Source organism: Leuresthes tenuis, unplaced genomic scaffold, assembly GCF_036924035.1.
Source record: "Leuresthes tenuis unplaced genomic scaffold, fLeuTen1.0.hap1 SCAF_22, whole genome shotgun sequence".
In the NCBI taxonomy this organism is placed as follows: Eukaryota; Metazoa; Chordata; class Actinopteri; order Atheriniformes; family Atherinopsidae; genus Leuresthes; species Leuresthes tenuis.
Genome location: NW_027325376.1, coordinates 25,629,585 through 25,648,850, shown reverse-complemented (window position 1 = coordinate 25,648,850; position 19,266 = coordinate 25,629,585). Strand labels below are relative to the sequence as shown.

Here is a 19,266-nt window from a genome sequence, read left to right as displayed (position 1 = left end):
TGCAGTTTTGAACTTGTATTGTAAGAAAATATCCAAAAGTATCAGATTAAGACTCAGTATGAGCAGATGTAAGGAGTTGTTCGACAGGCAAATACAGTCACAAATAGTCATCCGGGATCCATTTGGCAGTAATTTTAGTGCCAGCTGTGACCTGCTTCATTTGTCTGTAGACAATCTTTCACCAATGCGAGATTTGAACATGCCTGTATGACAGAAAAGTTTCAGTTCTTTGCATCATGACATGTTGGTGCTTTGTGGAGCTGACAGATTTGGCTCCTGACCATGGAGCATGCATGTCGCTTTACTGCCAGCGTCCTGCTGTCTGAACAATGGCAGCCTCATGAGAGACTGGACATTTGTCTTCTTCTCTGCTCCCATTCCACAGCACATGCTTTTCTCATGATTCTAATATTGAGTCAGTCTGCCTTTATGACAAAAGTTACCTGGATGTTTGGGCAGAAATGCCTCCAGGGGAAAGAGAAGCAGAGTAAGTGTGCTGGATACATTTCAGCTGTGTTGTATTGTTGTAGTTTTGTACTTGAGGTGAAATTTTAGGGTTTTTAATTAATATGACATGCTTGTACAGCATGTCATATTTTAGACTAGCAGACAGAAACCATCCATCGTACTTATTTGGTTTATTGAACCAATGCTGGGCATTTAAACATAGAAGCACATATGTTGATTAATAAGGCCTTACTTGCATATTCAAACATGACATTTGAAAAAACCTGAAGCACAAAAAATAACGATTTTAGTCACAAATGAGTTAATTTTCCTGAGTGGCTTTCCATAAGTGAGCCAAATATGGGCCAGTTCTTTGTTAATGCTTCTGTTTCAGTCAGGGAATGTGTTGAATCACTCCAACGTGCACACACACATAGTACGAGTGTCTTTCTGCGTAAACGAATGCATTTGAAGAACAAATGCTTGAATTTTCACAGTTGAAATTAGGTCAAAACCATCACTTCCTTTTTATACAAAACTGGAACTCCCTTATATTTGGATACGGCCACAAGAGACCGTTTCCTTTCCTCTCCTCGGAGCACACACACACACACACACACACACATTCCCACCCCCACCTATTGTTCAGACAGCTTCCCTCCAGCTATGGGACAGTGAAGACTGAGAGAAATCAGACTGTAGTGCTACAGTACATCATCGAACCTCAATGACATTTTCTGATTACTCCAAGATATCACAAGCACTGGCATCTGCAAACTGACACAAGCTTTGTTGCATTTATGAAGGCCATGAAATTGTCCTGAAAACAAAATGCTTGCTTTGCTTTCTTTGTTCAAGGCACTCCTGGATTCATGAAGTGGTAAATTTTGCATTCTGTCTGCTTTATAAAACGACTATTCAGACCTCATTTCCCCTTGTGTAACACTACCTCTTGTTTTTATGTGTAGCAATAAGCTCTTCGTGCACATTCTTGGTTATCTTGTATTTTCTCTTTTTTTCTCTTCAAAGATGGGCTTTGAGAAACAATGATGGTCTGAAAAGAAGACGAGCTCAAAGCAGGGTTGTAAAAATAAAAGGAAAACGCAAACTTCACTTTAAACATTAGTTTACACACTGCATTATCTAAAAAAACCTCTTAGATATCAATAAATGACAGCATTCGCACATTTTTATACATTTTTGTCTTACTGTCAATTTTTCAAATTTCAAATGGACAACCCCATAGAGAACCCAACAAAGAGGGGATCTGCCTCCTCCTGCAGCCCTGCTGCTTCCAACACCAATCAATAAACAGCCACTGGGCTGTCTGCCATTGACAGACGCCCGTCTCATCCTGCTGCCAGTGTTAGTGGTACTTTTTGAGACCAGTGCAGCTCCATTCTTTTATTATTTGTGCTGCAAGCTCACTTTCTTTCTTTTCCAACACAGTTAAAATGACATTTATGCAGGCAAGTGGAAAATAATGACAGGGCTAATAGCACAGTAATAGTAATAGTCATTAGGAAACAGGGGTTTAATGGTCTAAAGGAAGGAAATAGAGGATAGTTTTTATAGTCAAGCAAACCGGATTCAAATTCACCTACTAGCAGTTTGAACATTATCTGTTGAAGAAAGTCAGATTTCAAACCTGGAATCCTGTATAAAAAAGCTGCTGTTAAATTATAGGCAGACATATAGGCTGGTTAGCATGTGGAAATGATTTTATTTGACTAAACTTCTTTAGTTCTTGTTTAGTCTGAAAAATGATTACATTTGCATAAAATGCAAACTGCATTAAAATGCATTGAAAATGCATGAAATGATAAGAGGGACACGGGATTCTAACTTCTTTTGATCTGATTTTTCTGACCTGAGGAGTATTTTTGAAAGTAGCTGCATCATTTTCTTACTTTAATAAGCATTATTTTTGGTAATTTATCGAAAATTGAAGATAATATAAAAGTCTTCATTTGTTTGTCTAAATTCCTAAATACATAGACAGTTCCTACAATCAGTGAAATATTTCCTTTAAGATTAATCAGCTGACATAAATATGAGGAGGCGTCTCTTCTCCCAGCTGCTGACTGCCACTAAAATCCCATTCATTTCACTGAAATGGATACTTCACAGCTCTAAACTGTTTGACTGATAAATGTGAGAAACATGTTCTATAAATTGCAGAGTAAGTGAGACTGATCACTACACTGGATCAATTATGACTGGACATTTAGTTTTTCTGCTGTTATTTTGCACAGCTGCACTGAGACATTTCCAAACAAAGTGAAAGAAATGAAACGGCATCGTTTGAGTCTGCTTATAGAACGTGCCAGACTACATGTCGGAGCCATGGTGGAATTAAGAGCTAATTGATAATTATACTTTGTTCAAGGTGGAAAATGGCCTACACACAGTAACTGAGGAGGCAGAAAGCAGTGAGATGCCAAGAATGGCTATTTTTGGAAATGCTCACCTGGTTTGGACGAGAGTTTGCTTTGCAGAGGTTCGGTCGCAGCAGTACTGTTGGCTGATTTAGGGTTGGTGGTTTATGGAAGGACACGACAAAAAAAAAGAAAAGATACTATCAAATGGCATTGTGGGAATTGTAGGGTTCTGCTCGAGGCATGTTCAAATGAAATCAAGGCTCCCCTGTTGCTTTGATTTTGACCTTTTTGTGGGTCAAAGTCCCAACCAAGTCCTTTGCTGTACTTTATTTAAGCTTCATGACTTTGCCTTGGTTTCAGGGGCTAGAGTGAAAATCTTGATTTTCTTGTTAGATTTTTTTTCCCTATCATATTGGCTCTGTTTGACTGCTGACAATGGCGGGAATCATGGGAGACAAGCGGAAGTTGTTCTAGTTTGAGAAGTTGCAGTTGCTGCACACATACACTGTTCACAAAATGTTGGGGATTTTCGGCTTTCGGATGAAATTTCAGGATGAACCTAAAATGCATTATAACCTTTACAGGTGAACTTCCTGTGACCTTCTGTGAACTGTTGAATGCACATGTCCAACTGTGCAATGTTTCAGTACTTTTTGCACAGGTTGCTGTTCTCTAACAAGGAGCTTAACGGCAAAATAAAAAAAACCATGAATCTACAAATAGGTTTCCTGGTTCAATTAGAATTGGTATTTAAACAGTCCTCCTCATCATGCTGTTCACATTTTGACATCCTGAGACCAAGACGACACCTAACAATTGATCAACAGTGCCTCGCCACTGCAAGAATTCAAACAGGATGTTCTCAGACGGATGCTGCCGCTGAGCTTGGAGTGTCACAGAGTGTCATCAGCAGGTTGCGCCACAGATACAGAGACTGGAAGAGTCACAGAAAGGCAACGTCCAGGAAGTGGACGTCCTCCAGCCACATCCCACACTGATGGCTGCTTCATTGTCAACAGCGCCCTGCGGAACCGGGTGATGAACGCCACTGAACTCCAGGCACATTTAAGGGAGGTGAGAGGCACCCAAGTGTCACGTCAGACCATTTGAAACCATTTACATCAGCGTGGTCTGCGTGCTGGACGACCTGCAGAGGTAACTGACCACACCAGCAGCCACAGCTGAAGCATTTCCACTGGACGAGGAACCAGTGGGACAGTGCTGTTCTCTGATGGAAGTCTGTTCACATCGAGCAGAAATGATGGCCGTCAGTACTGTTGGAGACGTCAAGGACAGCGCTATGTATCAGCCACTGCTGTCACCAGCCGAGCCTTTGGTGGTGGTGTTACAACGTGGGCAGGTGTGTCTAGTCCAGGCCCGGCGTCAGGATTTCAATTTTGGATGGGCCACTATTTAAAAATAATACTTACTAACATACATAGAGTTGGAAATGATCCCCGCCTGAGTTGTTTGTGTTTATATAGCCTTCTGCTGTAGCTTTGGCAGCGCGGTGCGCCGCTCTCTCCCGTTAAAAGTGAATGTCGCCTCTCTCTTTCTCCCGCTCCACTGTCTCTCTCCTGTTACTACATGAGTTAAACCAAATGCACGAAAAGCCAAATCAACCAGAAATGTGTAGACCACTTACATATTTATTTTTAATAAAGTAACCCAATGAAATATGCCTCAACATTTTGTTAACATTAGGCCTAAAAACAACAGCGAAACGGCTGCAAGAAAGGAGAAAATAACAAGTGCTTACAATATTTCTTTACGGTTGTAAATGGAAACGGGTAGGCAGTGTTTCTCAGTCTAATTTTTAGCTCTCAGATATGATAAAGTGGCCTAATAAAATATCGCTACATTTCGCCATCGTTAACATTAGAAACAAAAGGCTGCATGAATGCAAAAAGCAACAACACAAGTCCTTACAATATTCTGTTAATGTGAACAAGTTGTCTCACATCTTTCTGTCCCTCTCTGTAGGAGCAGTACGGCGTTTGCTTTTGAATCTAGCAATATTTCATCATAGTCCAAAAGATCCCTTTCAAATGTTACCAGACAGGGTGAGTTCAGGCGAGTGCTGAGCATCGAGCTCGTATTGGCAGTTTTTATTCTCTTGACGCTGGAGAAGACACGTTCAACTGTCTGTAACAGCGGATGAGCTCGCTCAACCATTTCCATTTACTCGTCTTCTCTTCTGCCTGTAAGCTTGGCTAAAATGCCAAACATAAACTGTACGTAAAAAAAAGGCTTGCTGGGATTGATCCAGCGCCAGTAATGAGAGACGACATACAGGAATCGCACAACATACCTTTGGTGTAAACAGGAAGTGAAGTACAGGCACGGTTACTGTGACAACCTCAAACAATACTGCCACAGACTTCACACATGTTAGTAACCTAATAAATATTAACTTTCCTTTTTATTTATATATATATATATATAGGGGGAGGGTTTTTTTTCTTTTTTTTAGTCTTTATTATGAATTTAGATGTTAATTGTAAAAATAATTATTGAAAAATAATTCTATTATCACCCTGTCATTTGGGATGGGCTAGTTGTACAAGTGGGTAGGCCCAGGCCCGTTAGGCCCATCCATAACGCTGTGCATGGTCTAGTCAACGCAGAACTGCTTTACACCATGTGAATGGTAGGCCGATACTACCTGAATAACACCATTAATCCAGTCATTGTGCCCCTGCATGAACAACACACGCCTAATTTCATCTTCATGGATGACGATGCTCCAGCTCATCGAGGTCGCATCATTGGGGAATGGCTGCTGGAGACTGGGATACCTCAGATGGAGTGGTCTGTACTTTCTCCAGAACTGAATCCCATAGAAAACCAATGGGATCAGCTGGGGCGCCATGTACAGGCTCATAACTCTGTACCCCAGAACCTCAATGACCCTCAATGAGCACTGCCCTTCAAGAAGAGTGGGATGCCATGCCTCAGCAGACAATAAGTCCACATGTGAACAGCATGAGACGTCGTTGTCAAGCTGTAATTGATGCTCAAAGGCACAGGACAAGTTATTGAGACATTGCCATTTTTTGTTGTGGTATACCCACCACTGTTGTTGGCTTTTGTTTCAATAAATTGTTTGAGATGAAGAAATCACCAGTGCATGCTTCTACTTAAATGCCCTACTTTCATCATATAACATCACTGTAGAATGAACTTTTTACATTTTCCATCATTTTCTTTTGTTATGAGTGTATGTAGCTTTCATCCCAAATGTGTCATTTTTAAATGAATTCATCGTGAAATAGGGATTCACCTGTTTGCCATTTTTGGTGTGAATCAGCTCATTACAGACTTCAAACTATTTTTGACAACTATTTGTTTGTCAATCATGATGTTTTGTGTCAGATCATAGATCTTAGCTTTCTCACTGTAGCCCTAATTGGGAAGAAGTCTAAGTTTGGTCTTTTTTTGATGTTTCAGATCTGTCTAAGAACCGCCTGTGTGAGCTTCCAGAGGAGCTCTGCCAGTTCATCTCTCTGGAGACACTGAGCCTGTACCACAATGGGATGCGTTCACTGTCCTCCAGCCTGGGCAACCTCCAGGCCCTCACCTACCTCAACCTCAGGTAACTCAACACCTTGTGCAAACTACATCACTAGCCACACAGTGTGCACCACTGGTGGTTAATATAATTGTTTAGTATTGTTTGGAGATTAATCGAACTTGAATTTCGAGTCTAAAGACAAATGTTTAGTTCTCTGTTAAAGAAGTCCCTCGAATCACATTAAACAAATTGTCAACCAATATTTTTTCATTCATATTTGTAAATGCTCCTTCTTACAATTAATAAGACATCATATAAGTGCATTTTACTATTGTTTTTTGGTCCAATCCAAACTTTGGTCATAATGATTGCACGGGGAAGAAAATGTGAATCTTGACGATAAATCTGAACACAAGGAAGCTTTCTTTGGTCTGTATTTCAGTGTGTTAGTTACTGAACGTAAAACAAACTGCAAGAATAAAGCTACAGGAACCAAAAAAGATTGTAGTAATCTCTGATCGTACATGATAGTACAATAATAATACTGAAGTCCTACTGTTTAAAGATTCCAAAACAGGCTACTCCAGGAAAGTCAATATTAGCTTATGAAGTCGGTGACTTTTTTATTGAGCATTTTGATCATTTTTCTCATGGCTGTGATGCCTTTTTTTTTTTTTTTTTTTTAATTCGGGCAAATCAAACTAATCAAACTGCACTGATTATTACTGAAGCGGTACAGCAAGCAAAGTCCCTCATCATGGCTGGGCAACAGCATTACACAGTAGTGCAGGCTGCTGATAGAATGATAGTCAGTGGGTCTACATGCTGAGATGAACTGGATTACAGCTGTAGTTGGGTTCTGCTCCTTATCTGAGGGTAATTATCCTTGGATATATGGCGGTGAATGAATGGAATCACTGGCACAAAGCATGTCATACCCCGGTACCATAGGTGGCGCTGTCCCCATTTCAGCTATCGCTAATAGAGCCACTTCCTGTTGACGTCTTCACCGCCAACAACAACAAACTCAGGCATTCAGAAAGATGGCGAACGCAGAGCGAGATGAAGCTGCGTCCCTCTCCATCTGTGATGAGCTGCTTATGGCACAGACGATGCACAACGGAGCATTCTCCATCGCCTTGTTTCTTTCTTTCTGACGACAACAACAGGAATATCGTCTCCTTCCACTTCCGGGTGACGATCCCGGGAAAAAATCTGGAGCATGCGCAGAACGTTCGATCCGATCCACGGTCGTCTACGTGCACATTCAGTGTACATTTATCTCTGGGTCTTAATCCGATCCGTTTTTTGTCAGATGAAGGTGTCTACATCAACTGAATAACTCAGTGTTATTATAATTTAACCATTAATCCGATCCGATGGCACTCATGTAACCCCACTGAGTGATGCATTTCAAATCTGACTAAGTGCTGTATGAGTGCGCTAATGGGTCAATGTGGCTTGTAGTGCTAAAGTGCTTTGAGTGGTCAACTAGATTAGAGAAGTGCTATTTATCCATTTCCATTTACTTTTACTGGAGCAATCACATTAAAGTTAAAGTCACATTAAAGGGTAAAATCAGAAAGAAAACATTCAAATTTTACATCAAGATTGTGAAGCCTGAAACTATTATATACTAGCCAGAAAAAGATGATTCATAGATCAACCAAAAGCAAATATAAATGCAAATCAGCAACAGGCTAATATCTGCGTTGATACCTTTTACAGCAAAATAAGAACAAACATACAGAAAATGACAGAGAATTCAGATAAAAACTCCTGGGAGAGAGCATGAAAATATATTCGCATTCAAAGAATAGTAAAAAGGCATCATAGTAAGGAATATTTTTCCATTGATAACCTTGCACATGAGAAGTAATTCATGGCCTCATGTGAGAGGCTGTTGAGATACAAAGATTCCATCCTTCATGGGGCAAGGATGCAGCGGTGGCAGTTTCAGTGCCAATGAATCCTGTTGTTTTTCCTGTTATCTGATCATATTTCTCTCTTATTCTCTTTCTCTAAAATCTAAAGCATCTGTTAGAAGAAATATATGTGAAAGAGAGCAGTTATATGTGGAATTTGGCTGTAAACAGATACACTTCCACTACTGTTTTTACAGAAAGATGTGCAAAGCTTGAACTCTGGAGCAAGTGCAGATTGTTTAGGCAATTTGAATGGTTTCATATCCTACCACATTATCAGGGTGTGTTAGTCTGGCTGAGATTTGATTCGGACCAAGATGTTTTCATGTTAGCCCGGTTTTGGTTAGAGAAACACAAATATTTGTTTGTTTTATGTAAAGATGCCTTCATATTAACTTTGCTTAGCGTAATACAAAGTTATTAGCAACGTCCTTAAAGGAGACCTATTATTCCCTTTTTCTGAAGCTGACTCCGTTTCTTCAGGTTTTGATGAAACGTGATGTGCTTTGGTCAAAATAACACAGAAACCCTGTTAAGCAACTCTTCATTATTCCATTAATTAACAAGCAAATCGAATCTTTTAGGATCAGGAGAGGCACTTGACTCCTCTCTATCCCTCTTTTGTTCAGGGTGTGCCTCCTGCTGCACTTGATAACTTTTGGAGCACATTATTATGCTGTAAGGTAGAATACAGTCTGTGAGCTCAGACCGCACACCAAACAAATACCTGACTGGTGATCATATTCTCAAATACTTGCATTTCCCTTGCTAGACTACTCGTCCCTCTTTTAGGTGCAGTCCTGTTGTGGCTCATGTGTTGAACCACCCAAGTTGTTACAGCACACACTAAAGAACGCAGCGGCTGCTGGTGGTTGACAACACCGTTGAGATGTAATTATTCCTCCATCACGCCTGCTCCATAAACTCTGAACTTCACCATCGCTCCATTCCTCTGTGTTTAGTTTAAGTTATCAGCAGCTGACATGAAGAGCTTCTGTGGGAAATATTTCACCAGTGTTTGTTTTTGTAACAGCTGTTCTTGACCTGCACTGATGGTGCATTCAATGACAAACGGAAAATCATTATTTCAAACCTCTGACTGGTTAGAAATTTAAGAACACATTTTCTTGTCTGCATGTCTTTAAACAAAGTATTGGTAGAGCTTTATTTGATTTATTCATTAAAGTGAATTCTAGAACTATTGATGAGATTTTATGTTGATAACAAAAAAGGTTTTTTCACTTTTAAATTTTTGAGTTGGTAGTAACTTCAAACATCTTCTCAAGCACAGAGTTTTCTCCCCAGAAGTCACCTTTTTCCTGTGCTTATTGTCAGAGTTTATTTCCTCTCAGACCTCTTGAAACACAACATGCTGTAACGTTATATAAGGTGATCATTAAATGACTACATTCTTTTATTTAACAAAAATGACTAACTTCTCATTCAACCCTCTCAAGCTTAAAGAGCTCATCTTAGTGATCCAATCTTTAAATCTCCTCAGGAATTTCAGCCTGTTTCTCTTAACCACTTGTGGCCTGAAATGCAGAAAAAAAACAATCAGTATACCTTTATGAGAGCCCTGCTGGAAGATGTTTTGATAAAAAAGACTGAACACACTTTAAAAACATCAGTCCGTTTACAGTAGCTGAAGGTTTAACTCCTCGAATGGTTTTAATTCATGTTTCCTGTTTCTTCAAAAGCTGAGACAAAAGAAACTAAAGGTTTTAGCGGACACTTGCAAGATTTCCAGAAGACTCTCAGCTTTTAGGAGTATTTTGTAGGTCTGAATGGGCTTAGCACACAACCTACAAATTTCTGTCTTTGTTTATACGGGCAAAGAAGAGGAGAGGCCTCCTTACACCAAAGGAACCACAGTGACACTCCGAGCTCCTCCACACTATCATTTTACTGTTGCTAGGAGACCAGAAAAACCCTCCAGGTGGCACTGGCAGCAAAAGTGTTGGCTCAGAGCAAGAACACTATATCACAAAAATATCCAAGAATCTGTTCAGCTGTGATTTGTTGTCAGCTAGATAATTATCAGCTAACGTAAACCGTAATGTATGAAACCTTTTTTTAAATAAATGATCTTTTTTGTTGGTGATTCTGCCTTTGAAATCCAACGCGCTCACCTGGCGCAGGTGAATATGCTTCTATAGTGACATCACTTTTTGTCTCTGGGTGTGCGTGTTTTCTCCACAGTCGTAATCTCCTGTCCAGTTTACCCCCGTCGGTGTTTCAGCTTCCCCTCCTGCGAGTGCTTGTAGTCAGCAACAACAAGCTGTCCTCACTGCCTTCTTCAATATTCTCCCTCACACACCTGCGACAGCTGGTAGGACACACACAAAGTCACACTTTTATTTCTCATCAATGTGATGAAAACAATTTTTTCCTTTCTCTTGCTCTTGTTAGACTTTTTCTCTCAGTAGTGCATATGAAAGTGCATAGAATGCATCAGTGGCAACCTTATTTTTTAGTCCTATTAATAAAGGTAGTTTAAGAAAGCTGATCTTAGATTGTTGCATTGTTTCTCTCTCAGGATGTAAGCTGTAATGAGCTGCAGCGTTTGCCTGCAGAACTCGGTCAGCTGGAGTGTCTGAGGGACTTAAACCTGAGGAGGAACCAGCTCACCACTTTGCCTGAAGGTAAAGACACGCTTGACCTTTGACCTCTTAAGACTTATTCCTCTGAGTACACCCAACAACCTCAGCTCATGTTGCTCACATGCAGTATGTCTCGAAGAACCATTTGTCCATACCGCATGCCCAGTTTGAGTGTGTTGGTTGTGATAAAAATGTATAAAGATGCACCATCTTATCCACCAGTTGGAAGTTTCATACTCCTGCAGGGTGTAAGTGTAACCCTCCCATCAAAGCTCCCAGTTAGAAGCTGACTGGATTGTTAACATGACCTATTAATTGCTTACAAGTGAAAGAAATATTCAACTTTCAGTGAGCTTCAGACTTACTGGAAGTTGAATTGATCTCATGCAATTAATTCCTCATTGGGAGGAAAAGGAAATGAAAGCGTTTTGTAAAAAAAGAGTGCACAGATTACAGGTTGCTATGTCCACATTATGATCTGACTGTTGATGACATCGCATCCAAAAAAAAAAGAAAATGAGACCACTAATAGATTCTCTGCTCAGAGTGAGAATTTCTGGTGACATCGACTATGGCCAAAGATATTTACCTGCAAAAAGCAGCATTCACGCTGCTCTGTGCTGTAACTGCAGAGCATGTTGTAACTATACCACAAAGTTATGTAGCTCAGTACGCTGCTGTTCTCAGCTTCATCTCACAGACTCACACACTGCTAGAAATGATGAGATTTCAGGCAGATCTAACTATGATTTTAAAGAAATGAAAAGAAAGAAACTAAAGAAGTTAAAACCTGAACAACGCCATGTCCTCTGAAGCTTTCCTTCTCTGAACCCCATCTAGAAATATCTGAGCTTCCACTGGTTCGGCTTGACGTGTCTTGCAACCGGATATCTCACGTGCCCTTGTGCTACCGTCACCTCCGTCATCTGCAGAGTATCTCACTGGACAACAACCCTCTGCAAATGCCGCCTGCGCAGATCTGCTCAAAAGGCAAATATCACATCTACAAGTACCTGAACATGGAGGCTTGCAAGAGGAGCCAGGAGGAGCTGGAGAAACACCTGAGGCCCAGCGGGTTTAACAGCTGGTGAGGAAGACTAAGAATGAAGGAATAAGTAAACCTGTGCTCATCAGATCGCGAGAGCATTTTCACAGTTTGTGTTTATGTACATTTCTTTGAAAAAACATTTTCAGCTTAGCTTTTGGCAGAATGGGCTTTAAAAAAAAAAAAAAATTTGATGAATACAGCGCAGAGATCTGATCCAGTTTCACACCCAGACTTTACTCAGAGGGTTGGCTGATGACTTGCATTGATATTGAACTGGATAACAGACCAGCCGGTATGGTTACCTACAAAGTTCAGTTTAGCTATGGTTAGAATTCGACCTGAACGTTTAATTGGACAATTGTGTGGTTTACATGCAGGGGAGGGGAATCGAGTCGACAGAAGCCGCTTTCAACTCGTTAGTATTAGGCTTCATCTCTCTGACCAATTATGTTACAGACCAAAAGCACCAATTAAGTCTAACCAAAATCCCTATCAGTCTTTTGTCTTTATAAGAGTCTAGATTCTAAGGAGTTGTCCGTCCTCCATGTTGTCTTTTAAGACACAGATTTGGTGCAGTTCAGATGCCAGCTTGTCACCACACTGAGCTCCTCAGATTTAATGTTGCTGAATCTGTTCTGAAACCAAGAGCTCATCACAACATCTTTGGCAACGGAGACTTAAAGCAGATGTTTCTGCACAGATGTGCTGGGTGGATGCCTACATTTCTGAAACTAGTCTGGCGTGTAACTCCTAATGTAAGACCGAGCTGAGCTGCTTCCCCTGATTTCCATTTTGCGCTAAGCTTGGTTAACCACATGGCACTGTGTGCCTCATCAACAGATATGAGATAAATCTCATGCTTTGTAGCAAACCAAAAAGAACTGTTCTCTCAAAACACTCAACTGTCCCTTTTTTGACTTTGTGGGGTAAAAGACTATTTCATAGAGACAGTAGTTACAGTCTCAGAGCAGAAGGCAGAGTGGAGCTAAAAGGGGCATCAGCAGAATGCAGTATATTGTGATGTCAAATTTAAAGAATGGCAAAGTGCTTCTTAGTGAGCTGGCAGCTACTGCATCTAATTCTGTAGGCTAATGAAGTTATGAGATTTAGAATGTTGCCACCACAATATGTTCTGTTCCAAACTCAAACATGAAGGATGTGAGTGGGGAAGATCGATTCAAAGACCTGCAATAGGCGATGACAGTTTAAGGGTACAACTAAAGAGAAGCAGAGTTTATCAAATATTTGTCAACTTAAATGGACCCTTTTTGGCTCCCAACTAAAGCATTTCCTTGAAACATATATCATATGATGTCGGACAGAGATATGAGGGAATATTTTACAGTTGAGGTCTGGGAAAGTGATACAATTACTGGACTGAAAGAAAAACATGAGTCACTGCCTTTTGGATTATTGAGTGCTTTTAAACAGTTTTCCAACAGTGTGTATATACACATCACTCTGACCTCGTTGTGTGCGTTTGCTTATTCTCATGCATATTCTCCATGTTTCCCTGAAGCCTGTCGGACCAGGAGCTGTTCACAGGCCAGTTCGGAGGGCTGGACTCAGGATTCAACAGTGTGGACAGCGGCAGCAAAAGATGGTCTGGGAATGAGGTGAAACTGCATTATGTGTGCATAATAGAGATGGATATTAAAATGCACTCATGCTACATTTAAGGTCAGTACAATTTCTCATGTGGGAAATGCTTACAGCCGAAGTATGAGAATATTAAACGGTCATCATCTGACAAAATGTCGGCAGATGATTGAACCCAAGACGAGCAGAAAACACTGAAGGCAGACTTCCCACAAAGCCACTGATCCACAGAGGCGACTGTTAATGACTGTCAGTGGCTCTGCTTTATGTGTTCAGTCGGCAGATGACTTCTCAGAACGTTCTCTTCGCATGGCTGAGGTCAGCAGGGACCAGAGAAACCTGGAGGAGGAGGAAGAGGAGGATAGATCTCTGGAAGTTAACAACGGTGAGGAATAACTTTTCAGCTGAAAATCAGTGGTTTTTGTTATCAGTGTGGTAAAAAGCCTAGTGTGGCCCCACTTATAGCTGGAAAACATTTTTGATCAGTTAAACATTGTTAGAGCTTGTGTTTCCCTGGTTACAGTGAATGGAGAAGCCGAGCACGTGGACTTCATTGACAGCAGTGTGGCAGAGGAAGAGGAGGAGATCCGGATAGATCCTCCCACACCTCCTCTGGTACAGTCTTCCACACCCTCATCAGCTTATTTGCTGTTGCCTCACATCTTGTTTGTCAACATGTTCGAGCAGAGAAGGTCTGACTGTGTTTCTGATTTCCAGGAGCAGATGCAGACGTCTTCATCATCCCAAACCCAGGACTCAGCAACATGCAGGTAAGTTGTTAAATATGCTGTTAAAGCTTTGCATGGCACTGCTGGGAAATGCTCAACAGGACAACTAGGATTTAATAGCACAGCATTGGTTTAAAAAGCAACTTAAATGGTGTTGGTGTAAAGAGCGGGACAGTCCAAGTCCCAGAGTGCAAGTGGTTGCTGACCCTCAGAACAACTGGACATGGGTATGAGTGAAGTGGCAGCAGAGGGTGGAAGGAGTGAAAAGCTTTTTAAAGCCGCCTCTTTCAGATTTTTTTATGAGGTTAGGGAAAGAGGAACGAGAAGCAGAACATTTAATGGGAAATTGGGTCTTTCACTTACATTTGAAAAGTATTTGCATATTATCCTTTTCTGTGACAGTCCTCCATGCTATTTGAGTGCTGTGCTGGTATTGTGTGTATATACCCCAAATGTCAGACAAGTTTAATCATTTGCTGTTGGGTTTTTTTGCCTCTCTTTTTGTTTTACAGGGTTACTTGAGGGGTTATTTGAATAGCTGGGAAAAGTCAATACAGAGCAGTTCTCATTACTCACTGTTAGCCGCTCACCAGGCCTCAACCTCTTCATTTTGAATGGCTGTGTGTGCTGTTATTTTAACGTTTATTACATTTCTGCAGCATAGAAACGTTGCCTAAAAGTTAGTCACAGGTTGAAAGTCTTTTTTTTTTACTACTGTAGAAGCTGCAGAACCTTATTACTTTGGACTGGTCAAAGGCTCAATTTTTGATATTTTACAAGAAACCTTACTCCCGTTTTAAAAGTACTGTGTATATCATTTGCACCATAGAATGTCCTCTTGAAAAGCTTACTATGTTTGTAGCGCAAACAGGAGGCAGGATACAGGAGATATGGCCGTGTTCAGCTCCTAGCACTCTGAGGACCTTTTTGTTTTTGCATTGATATACAGCAATAAATAAATTACACATGGATTTATCAGCAAAAGACTTGAAAATAATGTACAGACAAGCAGGAAAGAGTATACTTGCTTGCTGTGAGATTTCCATTAAATTCCTAGCACTCTTAAAATGTGAGCTTGCTCTCATGTTACCTGCAGCTTGTGTGAGTGAGGGATGAGACTTTTGAGTACTCTCATACGTCCTGTTTGGGGACATTCGCACTCCTTTTCACATTTGAAACAAGCTTCCAATCGAGCAAAGCCTTGTTAACTCTTTGTGTGTCTGTATGAAACCAGTACAGAGGAGATCCTATAGGAGAAATGCAATCTCTCCTGCCATTTCCTGTCAGTTGATAGAGACCCACAGCAGCAGAAACTCCAGGTTTTATTTCAGCTTGTTGTTTTGGCATCACCAGCCACATTCAGCAGGCAGCTTTCATCATGGTGCCTTATTGTTCCACAAGAGGATAATTTCATTGTTTGGATTCAGTGTCCCAGCAACCCCATTGGTCACATTTGAAATATGTAGCACAGAGCCATTGTTTGGCAGCATCTATTGCTCTCCATCTTTGGCATTAATTAGCTGAACTCTGGGTCAATAATGATATTTATTCAGTGCCCAGACTCTCCCTAAACCTGAAATACTGTTCAGAAATTAAATTTGGTGACTGGACTCTTTCTACTGACTGAGGCCAAGTTGAGCATGTTAGACAAACGGATGTCCCAGATTTTGGCCTCCAACACTTCCTTTGGGACTTCTAAAAATAGATTACTAGAGACTGAAATGGAAGTTCAGCAGAGCGTCTCTTAACACACTTCTTCATTGTAGTGATAAAAAGATTTTACACCAACCTGCAGGACAAAAACTCTTCCACATCACTTCCAAACGTGTTTACGGTACATGATGTCTTAATATTGTTGTCATTATGAATGTTTGTTGTTGAGGGAGTGGGAATATCAGACAGAGCTTCTTTCGCTGCTTGTTGAGATGAAAAAGAACATGTTGACGGGGTCCGACTTGAACTGAATGGTTAAACTCTGGGACACTGATTGGGGACAGTCCCCAGATTAAGTTTCACATCTGCAGCATCACAGCTTGCGGCTGTTTTTTTCTTTATTTCTCTGTCTGATTCTTCAGGTTCACACATGTTAACCAGGCCTGAAGCATTAAAAGCAGATGTCTTTGTCAAAATGTCATCATACAGTTACTAACTGAAATAATTACACTGTCATTTATACTCCAACAGCCACATGTACTCATCCACTAGTTCAGTGGACACGAACACAAGCATGTTTTAATAATTAAAGTAATTAATGAAGGGCTGAGATAGAAAGCCTGACATACCAGATAAATGCTATCAAGAAAGTGAAAACACGAAAAGTAAATGGATGTTTGAAACTACTAAAGCTAAAAGTTATGAAGAAAACAGGTTGATTTGTTGTTGGAGGTCTTCTAAAAGTCATCAAAGTTCATTCTTGAGCTTGTAAAGTCTATTTAGTACATGAGCTTTTTTTATGAAGAATAAAAATAAAATATTTCACAGTCCTTTATACAAACTCAGTCAGATGAGGACTTATTTATTTACTTATCTACTCTTCTCCATCTTACTCCCAGATCTAGTCTTCACATGGAAGTGGGCTCCCATTCGTCAGTGTCCTCGTCTCCTCTGTCACCCTCCAGCCCCACCCTGGAGGAGCGGAAGAGGCCTGGCACCCTGTTCATCTGGCAGGAGAGAGAACGGCTTCAGCAGCAGAGAGAGAAGGCCTGGTAGGACCAAGCATTGATTATGAGATAAGATGGGCCTTATGGATTACATTTCTGTAAATATTCAAACACCTGGACTACACTGGCAAGGCTGTTTGCTGCTCACATGTATTTTGTTTTTAGGAGCAAAATTCAAGTTATTTAACAGAAATAAAGTGTATGAATGGAGTGGAGCTGACATCACATGCTGATAGTATGAATTTGCCCATTTCCTTTAGTCACAGAACACAGTGTAAATACAAACTTTTCTTCAATGTTGTCAGTTGTTTGCACAAAGGAATATCTCTGTCAGAGGCTACTCTCCTGTCTGTTTCTCTCATATCTGATTATTTTCTCTTATGTCAAATCTTGCAATTTTGCAGTTTGCTGAAGTTAACCACCAAAACAGGAAATCATATGGCCACTGCGCCACCAACAGGAAGTAGCTCATGGTAAGCTGTAGCACAGATAAACACAGCAGCAGTGACCCACATCTGTTTTAGTTCTGCCGACATTCACTCCTGCATTTTCTCAAAGTATTTGTCAAACTGAAAGGAAGCTGGAGGGTGTGAACAGCAGTGAATAAAGCGGTGTCTGTCTCCCTCTAGTGGTGCTTCTCCAGAAAATGGCAACTCCCATTCTGGCCTGAGGCAGAGATGTGCGGTGAGTAGTATCATTCATAGTTGAGAGATGAGGGGAGCGAAGAGGTGCTCGATCGGATTGAACTTTTTCTAAATATTTACTGCGGTTTTTCTTTTTATTAGAGTGCTGACCAGATGAGCATGGGGTCTCCTTCAGTGCTTCTACATCGTTCCAGCAGCAGAACAGGTACAAGGCCCAGCTGTGTTTCTGAAGCTGCTGGTAAGGAATGATTGGTGCATGTGAATGTATCTGAAACGTACACGGCTGTCATCTCTGTTGACACTTGTCACATTTAGACAATTTATTGATAAATACCTTAAAATGGCTTTGCTCTAAATTTACACTCTTGCTTTGTTAAGTATTCTGGGGATTTGGGGTAATCTCAAAGTACAAATTAGCCCCGCTCCCTCACACCTATCCTAACACATTTGTAACAATGAGCCAAATGTTTGCATTAGATGTCCCATCCTCCCCAAAGACGTCCCCTCCTGGTCAGGCTCAGAGACCCAACAGTTTCCTGTTCCGCACCTCCTCCCGCAGCAATGTCAAACCCACAGGTACACAAACAACACGACACACACACACTTCAGATCTTCAGTCGCTGCTGCAGCCCTGTTCAACACCTTCACTGTGCTTTTGCTAGGGACTGTCTTTACTCTTGGGGAGTCTGGTAGAAGCGAGTCTCGCACAACTCTGCGTTCACCTAAAGAGGAGAGACCAGACATCACACAGCTGCGCAAGGTTAAGCACACAGACACACACCTTTTGAAAATATCAATCATGTATTTGTCATAGAATAACTGCAATTTGTTTCTTCTTTAGCAAAAAGTCTTCTTGATGAACCTTCACTTTACCGTCCCGTACATCCATTGAATACTACTGTTACAGTAGCTGTGGCTAAATTAAAAAAGAAAAATAACTTTAATGAAAGTGCTCTGAATGAATGACACATCCAGCATGAGCTTCAACTGGCCATCTGTTGAAGATGTAAGATAGATAATCAGACGGGGGGGGGGGGCTTCCTAATAGCTGCGTATTTCACCATGTTTCCTTACAGGTGTGCAAGAGTTGAAAAAACATTTCAATGCTGATTAAAAACAAACATCTGATAAAACGTCTCCTTCTCAGACTCTGGAGTCTCGGCTGAAGATCACACTTCCAGAGGATCTGGGCGAGGCTCTGTCCAATGGCACCGTCCTCTGCCAGCTGGTTAATCACATCCGACCACGCTCCGTGTCAATCATCCACATTCCCTCCCCTGCAGTGGTGAGTGTGGAACACTAAACAAGCCGTCCCTTTCCTTTTTTCAGAACAGTACAGAAAACACCCCCGATCATGTTATAATCCCAGCTCCTAAGCTCTGAAGCTGTTTTACAGTGTTACAGCGATGAGCTTCTGAATGAAAATGAATCTCTTTTTTTAGGCTGAGGGAGAAACTACAACAGGTATTAATAGAGCCAAATGAGACTTTGCTCACGAGAATGAAAAAAAAAAGAGAAATTAAGAATAAATCATTTTAACGGTTTGAACCTTGACTGTCTTGTATTCCCAGTGGATTCACCTAAATGTGAGTGGGTGAATGTTTTGTTTTCAGCCAAAACTCAGCTCAGCCAAGTCTCGACTCAATGTTGAAAACTTCATTGCTGCCTGTCGCAAGCTGGGAGTCCCAGAGGTAAGGACCGCTCCACATCCTGATTC

At 41.0% G+C, this 19,266-nt stretch overlaps 1 protein-coding gene across 3 annotated transcripts in view; it reads left to right on the top strand.

The window, feature by feature from the left end:
* The window catches only part of lrch4 (leucine-rich repeats and calponin homology (CH) domain containing 4), a 47,276-nt gene that overhangs the window by 19,597 nt on the left and 8,413 nt on the right, over window positions 1-19,266 (top strand). For 2 of the 3 annotated variants that reach the window (XM_072375834.1, XM_072375832.1), the window contains exons 2-17: window positions 6,279-6,423; window positions 10,470-10,599; window positions 10,807-10,912; window positions 11,711-11,957; window positions 13,438-13,534; window positions 13,794-13,902; window positions 14,041-14,132; window positions 14,235-14,287; window positions 16,798-16,950; window positions 17,310-17,378; window positions 17,535-17,589; window positions 17,691-17,787; window positions 18,027-18,125; window positions 18,212-18,309; window positions 18,697-18,834; window positions 19,163-19,240. In XM_072375834.1, coding sequence (XP_072231935.1) covers window positions 6,279-6,423; window positions 10,470-10,599; window positions 10,807-10,912; window positions 11,711-11,957; window positions 13,438-13,534; window positions 13,794-13,902; window positions 14,041-14,132; window positions 14,235-14,287; window positions 16,798-16,950; window positions 17,310-17,378; window positions 17,535-17,589; window positions 17,691-17,787; window positions 18,027-18,125; window positions 18,212-18,309; window positions 18,697-18,834; window positions 19,163-19,240 — 1,766 coding nt within the window. The remainder of the gene's footprint in view (window positions 1-6,278; window positions 6,424-10,469; window positions 10,600-10,806; window positions 10,913-11,710; window positions 11,958-13,437; window positions 13,535-13,793; window positions 13,903-14,040; window positions 14,133-14,234; window positions 14,288-16,797; window positions 16,951-17,309; window positions 17,379-17,534; window positions 17,590-17,690; window positions 17,788-18,026; window positions 18,126-18,211; window positions 18,310-18,696; window positions 18,835-19,162; window positions 19,241-19,266) is intronic. The other variant, XM_072375833.1, reaches the window with a different exon arrangement.